This window comes from Quercus suber, unplaced genomic scaffold (assembly GCF_002906115.3).
Source record: "Quercus suber isolate HL8 unplaced genomic scaffold, Cork oak 2.0 scaffold_231, whole genome shotgun sequence".
In the NCBI taxonomy this organism is placed as follows: Eukaryota; Viridiplantae; Streptophyta; class Magnoliopsida; order Fagales; family Fagaceae; genus Quercus; species Quercus suber.
In genome coordinates this window covers 368,271-375,220 of record NW_027069688.1, presented here as the reverse complement: position 1 = coordinate 375,220, position 6,950 = coordinate 368,271, and the positions used below count along the sequence as shown (strand labels likewise).

At 40.2% G+C, this 6,950-nt stretch overlaps 1 protein-coding gene across 1 annotated transcript; it reads left to right on the top strand.

The window, feature by feature from the left end:
• The first annotated feature begins 5,235 nt into the window (after positions 1 to 5,235).
• Positions 5,236 to 6,072, top strand: LOC111983392 (uncharacterized). Its single transcript, XM_024015057.2, has one exon. It carries the CDS (start codon positions 5,236 to 5,238, stop codon positions 6,070 to 6,072), a length of 837 nt encoding a protein of 278 aa, XP_023870825.2.
• The last annotated feature ends 878 nt before the right edge of the window (positions 6,073 to 6,950 follow it).

Below are 6,950 nucleotides of genomic sequence, written 5' to 3'. Positions count from 1 at the left end.
TCACTACTTTGCTGGAAAGGGAAAGGCTTAGCCAACCAAAGGAACCAAGGCACTTTGTTCGTAGGCCTCCTTACCCGGCTGAGTTGCTAAGCAAGCCATACCTAGAGAAATATGAGACTCCCACCTTCCCTCTTTATGATGGGAGGAAAAGGAATGCAATCGAACATGTCAACAAGTTCCTTGATTCTATGGGTCCTTTCCTAGAAATGGTGACCTTTGCTTAAGGGAATTCTCAAAATCTCTTACCGATCGTGCTTACACATGGTACTCCACTCTGCAGCTAGGTTCCATTGCCACATAGGATAACATGGTTGAAAGTTTTTGCTCAAAGTATTTTCATGGAGAGGAAAAGGTTACTATCTTCACTCTTCACAACACTAAGCAAAAGTCCTTCGAAGGACTCCTTGATTTCATCCGGCGTTTCAGAGATGCTGCTCTTGACTATTATGGGCAGTTCAAAGAGCAAGAGATGGTTGAGATTTGCATTGACAGTATGTCTCATGAGTACTGGGCCCATTTGGAGAATCTCGATATTATTCAGTTTTCCCAGCTGCTCTAGAAGGCTCGTAAGACAGCCATATCAGTCAAGCCTTTCACAGCTGAAAAGCCTAAGTCAGAAAAGAAAGATGCTCCTCAGGCTCTCACGGTTTCCACCAATGAACCAATGGTGGGGGAGAAGCGAAAAAGGGGAGAAGAGGAAGAGTATCCTCCCATTCCATGCACCGATGAAGAAATGAATGCAGTCATTGACAAATGGATGGTTGATGGAGTGCTTAGGCCCTTCAAGCCTATCTGAGAACCCACTCCGGAAGATATGCGAAAGCCACTCTATTGTCAGTACATAGATATGTGGGTCATGGAACTAGAGATTGTAGAGCAATCCGGATAACATTCCACAAGAAAATTTTAGATGGCACTCTAAACCTCACTCGTGAGTAAGAGGTCCAGCGGAACCCACTGCCTTAGCATCACAGGGGGAAAGCCACAACTGCTGTACTTTTTCATAATGGGGCTGATGAGAGTGAGATTGCTAGCGGTACAAGCATGCCTTTAGCAGCTCTCTCTGCTCTTCAAAGAAGCCATACCTTTTGGACTTTATTTGATTAGTTGGGGCTCAAAGAGGAGTCAAGAAGATTAGCAACCAAAGCTCTTGTATCCATCGCTGCCAACTCTAGAACACACTGCCTTACAGCTGAAGCTCATGCTAGCCGTGCCTACCTAGAGACTACTAATGTCATTACCTTCACCGACGAGGATATGGAGGTACAACATGTAAGAATTATGCAAGTACGCAATGGTAAAATAATTAAACGGATTTACTTCTTTCACAATTGTTAACATGTGCCATATAAGTTTTAGAATTAGAGAACAAGAGAGTGTACCTTGAAGTAGTGAAATTCAAAACCTAAATTCAGAAGTTCTTGAAAAGACTTTCAATCTTCACTCCAATTCCACTAACGCCCAAGATGTGTGGTCTCTCAATCAGTTATATGAGTTTTTTCTAGAGAGAATTAGAGTGTCCAACACTCACATACATCTCAAAAAATATGCACTTGTGATGATTACAAAAATTCTATATGTTTCTCTCCTATAACTGATTATCTAATTGGGCTAGCCTTTTGGGCCTTTCCAATTGGGCTTTAATATGTGGCTTGGAGTGGGACCAAAAGGGAACAAATAAGACACTAGCTCTAATGGGCCTTGGGTTTTCTGTCAACTCTTGACAAGTCCAAAGTGATAGAAATTTAGACCCCTTAAAACACAACAATTGGATTAATCTAGTTTATTAGCCAAATGATTAACTTAGTCAAATTATGCAAATCTAGGTTAACACAATCAAATAATCATATCAAGATATAAAGCAGCGGAAATATAAAGAACACAAAGATATGATCACCTAGGAAAACCAAACCAGTAAAAAACCTGAGGAGGATTTAACCTAGCTATCCTCAAGGTAAACTTGAATCCACTATATGAAAGAGTCAAAGTTCATACAAAAGGACTTACAAGCTCTCCGCTTGACTTCCTAATACTACCCACCAGTAGAACTTACTGACACGACCACGTGCAAGCTCCGAATCCATGGACTCCTTCTTTCTTGGATTCTCCACAAGATACAAGCACCCACGCTTGTTATTCTTTAAGCTCCAATGGCAGCAACCGAGTTGATCATCAAGATGTTGAAGTAATCTCTACCTTGAAAACCCTAAGTTTAAGTGAAGGAAATCTCCTCAAAGATCTTACAAGAGATTCACACAAACAGCAAAGTATGAGCAACAATACAACAAGAGCAACTCTAAAAAACGTGGCTAGGGTTTTGCCTTTTATACCTAGGGTAAAAATAGAAAACCCAAAACGTTTAAGGAGTTAGGGCTGAGTTGGAAAATTCTACAGAAAAATATTCTAGCCGACTTTCGATCGATCGAGTCTAACTTTCGATCGATCGAGCGAGGTCGAAATGCACCAATGCATCTGCAGCCTCTCGATTCCAACTTTACATAAAATATATAACTTTGAGCAGGCCTAAACAAGACTAAACATATTGTTTTGATCATGGTTTGCCAATATTACACATTAGAGTTCTAAATACATCAAATCCTAAGTCTTTAGAACCTAACACAAAGTTACCATTAATTATATTTAATACCACTATATAAATATAATTGCACTTTAGGCCTTATTAATAAATTATATCCCAAGACTTTATTGTACATGCAACCCCTTCATAAAATATTCATAGTAACACAAAGTCATGAATGAAGACTGCCACTTTGTGAATTACTACATCTTAATCCTTGAGTACCCGGTTTAATCCTTTAAGTTATTCATCATATATTTATGAAATCCAATTTCATAAATATATACTTTAGCAACTATTTACTAAAGTAGTTAGGCCTAATATTCTGAATAACAAAACCATTAAATTTATTTTAATGGAATATTTTATATCTCCGTTAAGAGACTATGAATTCCATCTTGAGAATATATGTTCCATCAACACTAAATGTGGTTGTCCAACATACTGAGGTTTTGACCGTTTCTTTAGATCTCACTCCTGATATATCAAAGCAACCTACACTTCATAATCAGGTCCATTATTCTCTCAGGATTAAGAGTTCATGTGAATATAAGTCGTGAGATTTATTATTCAATTGACAGTCTTTAAGAGAATAATAAATCTCACAGCGGTCCAGTTCAATATATCTTAACTCTTAAAACATATCAACATATTAACTAGAAGTCACCACTTCCATGATCAAGATAAATCATCTTAGTTGACATGTTATAGTCTTCGCAGATAAAACACCCAATTTCATCACTGACTACGAACCAAATTCTGAGTTTAGAAAGAACTTGTGATTTATATCTTCTGTGACTTTTCACATAAATCACATACTATGCATCTCGTGGACTATATGATAATGTCCAAATATTCATGTTACCATTATTTCAGATAACAATAAAACAACTTTATTAATTACAATATTAAGTCATACATCATGTCATACATAATGTAATACATAGCATCATATAATAGGATTTAAGGGCACTAATCCTAACACAACACCCTAATCATAGTAAACCATTATATATCGCTGCTAAAATTAATGATGTTCACATAAAAAGAGCACTAGTCGACACTGGTGCATCACTTAATCTTATCCCAACCAGCACACTCAAAGTAGCTGGGATCGCACTCAGCAGAATAGCTAGGGCTCCTATTGAGGTTTTTGGTTTTCCTAGAATTCATGAATGCACCATTGGAAGTATACAGTTAGTTCTTGAAGTAGGGCCCATTGTTGCTCTCACCGGATTTCATGTTATGGATTCATCCGTTTCTTATCATGCTCTATTTGGGAGGCCATGGCTCCACAAACACAAGCTTGTGCCATCTACTTACCACCAATGTGTCAAGGGAAGATTTAATGGTAAGCCCATACGCATCCCTACTAATCCTACTCCATTTGATCTATCCGAAGCACACTACTTTGAGGCTACTTTCTATGATGAGCTCACCCCAAGTGGGAAGGATTCCACTTCAAGGCCTGTTGGGATCCCTTTACCCAGCTGGCAAGACATTAAGAATAATCCAGAAATAGACATGAGGTCTTTCCTTAATCAAAGGAAAAAGAAAAGAGAACGTGGGGAAACCTTCAGTGGTGCTTTACAGCCACGTTGTGTACAAGACCAGCTACCGGATGGTCATTTGGGGTATCGTTTAGGACAGCATGCAGGGCCTAGCTGTCTTAAACAAAAGGGTCCCTAGTTGAATGAAGCAAGCACTACACCAACATGCTATTATACTCAAGAAAAAGAAGCACCAATGGTAGAAGAAAATCTGCCCAGCAGTCTGGCAGAACTATTTGAAGAGCCCTCAACGATAACTAAATTCTCACATGATGTGGAGCTAGAGCCGGAGCCACATATCAAAGGGCTATGACCGCAATCTTTCAAGACATGATGCACAAAGAGATCGAGAACTATGTGGATGACATTGTTGTGAAGTCAAAGAACAAAGGAGATCATCTTGCTATCTTACGAAAGGTCTTTGAAAGGTGTCGACTTTACAAGTTTCGCATGAATCCACTCAAATGTGCTTTTGGAGTTACGGCTGGGAAATTTCTGGGATTTCTTGTACACCAAAGAGGCATAGATGTTGATCCTAACAAAGTACAAGCCATTGCTACTATAAAGCCACCTGTAACACTTACACAACTCAAAAGTTTCCTTGGTAAGCTCTCATACATCCGATGGTTTATTCCGAGTCTTGCTGCCTTCACAGCTGCCTCTACACCACTGCTGAAGAAAGGAAAACCCTTCCGCTGGGATTCCAGATGCCAGCAGACATTTCTCTAACTACAGCAACTCATGACTAAGCTGCCAACCGTATGTGCACCCATATCAGGGAAATAACTCAAGCAATATTTGGCTACCAATAACGAAGCAATAGGGGCACTCATAGCCTAAGATGATCAAGAAGGGATTGAGCGATCGATTTATTACGTTAGCAGAAAATTAAAGGATGTTGAAACCTGTTATCCAAGGGCTGAAAGGGCTTGTCTTGCTCTAATATATGCTGCTCAGCAACTGCGCCATTATCTACTAGCTCACACGATACAGCTCTTAACAAAATCTTATCCAATCGACTCACTCTTAAGGCGACTGGTTCTTTCTGGAAGGCTAGCATAATGGCTCTTGCAATTATCTAAGTTTGAAATCATAGCAATCACCCCAATGGCTGTAAGGGGTCAAGCCATCACTGATTTGTTGGCAAATTTTCCTGGTGAAGACAGCTGGGACGTTACTAATGATGTACCTGGAGAGCTACCAGCAGTTGCACTGGTGGAAATAGCTGGGGCAGTTTGGACTTTACATTTTGATGGAACCTCTACCACTTCTAAAGAAGGAGCTGGAATAGTCCTATCCAAAAGTACCGGAGAAACAATGGGTATATCATTCAAGCTTGATTTTCCATGCACTAACAACATGGCTAAATATGAAGCATATCTTACGGAACTAGCAGTAGCTCGTAAAATGGGTATTAAGCATCTTCAAGTAGTCAGAGACTCAAATCTGGTTGTTTGCCAAGCCAGAGGAGAATTTTCACTCAAGGAACCATCTTTAGCTCCATATAGAGCTATGGCTCAAAGGTTGGAGGACTCTTTTGAAGAATTCAATATTGAACACTACCTAAGGTTCGACAATCACTTTGTCGATGCTCTAGCCACATTGGGATTAAAAATCAAATTTGAAGGTGCAACTATAGATGTTACTATTGTGAAAAGGCCAATCCTAGTGGTGCAAATGCTGAAGGAAGAATTCTCTGATCAATCACTGGGACAGATAGATTGGCGGTCTTCTATTAAAGAAGCACTATTATTGTGGGATGAGAAGGATCATTCGAAGGTACTTAAAGATTATGCTCTAATGGCAGGAGAATTATATAAAAAGCTGCCTGGAGGAGTTCTAGCTAGATGCTTGAGCCTTGGTGAGTCCACCAAACGACTAAAAGAAGTTCATGAAAAAACTTGTGGCTCTAGCGATTTTGCCAGTCTCTACAGACGCCTCTAGCAGTTAGGCTATTATTGGCTAGAAATGGGCAAACAAGCTGCCACTGTCTAAGAGCAATGTACCAGTAGCCAAAATGCTTTTGATAGGATGGAATCATGTGCAGTCTTTACCACCAGCGATTGGTGTGTACTCTTCCTTGAGTACCTCATAGAAGGCATCTTGCCCGACAATTATAAAGAGGCCTACCACTTGAAAAAGTTGGCTACTCATTATTTTGTGGAAGGAGGTATTCTTTTCAGGAAAGGGTTCAATGGGGAGCCTTTGAGATGCCTAGGGACCCCTGAAGCATAATCAGTTATGCAAGAGGTACATGTGGGAGAGTGTGGTGACCATCTAGGCAAAAGGCGAATTCTCCAGCAGCTGCTCAATCTTGGGAATTTCTGGCCCACAATGAAGCAAGATGTAGCTGAATGTGTAAAGACATGCCATACTTGCCAAGACCATGGGAATCTCATACATACTCACCCTACCAACCTCCAAAACATGATGGCTTCTTGGCCATTCCATGCTTGGGGGCTCGATTTAATAGGCCCAATCAATCCACCATCTAAGGGTCATATCTGGATACTAGTGGCCACCAAATACTTTACAAAGTAGGTTGAGGCCATCTCCCTAAAGAAGGCTACAGGCCCAACTATTGCCAATTTCATCCGAGAGCACATAATCTGTAGGTTTGGTATTCCTCACAAAATTGTTATTGATAATGGCACTCCTTTTGTCAACAAAGATGTCCAAAAATTACTTGACCATCGCCACATCAAGCACCGCAAGTCGACTCCTTATTATCCACAAGGCAATGGTCAAGCGGAAGCTACCAACCGAGTGCTATTGAGAATTCTCAGCAAGATGGTGCATGAATATGAGGGTGGCTGGACAGA

Excerpts from the sequence above, each read along its gene's own strand:
- LOC111983392 (XM_024015057.2), top strand. The coding sequence starts at position 5,236 with ATGGCTGTAAGGGGTCAAGCCATCACTGATTTGTTGGCAAATTTTCCT.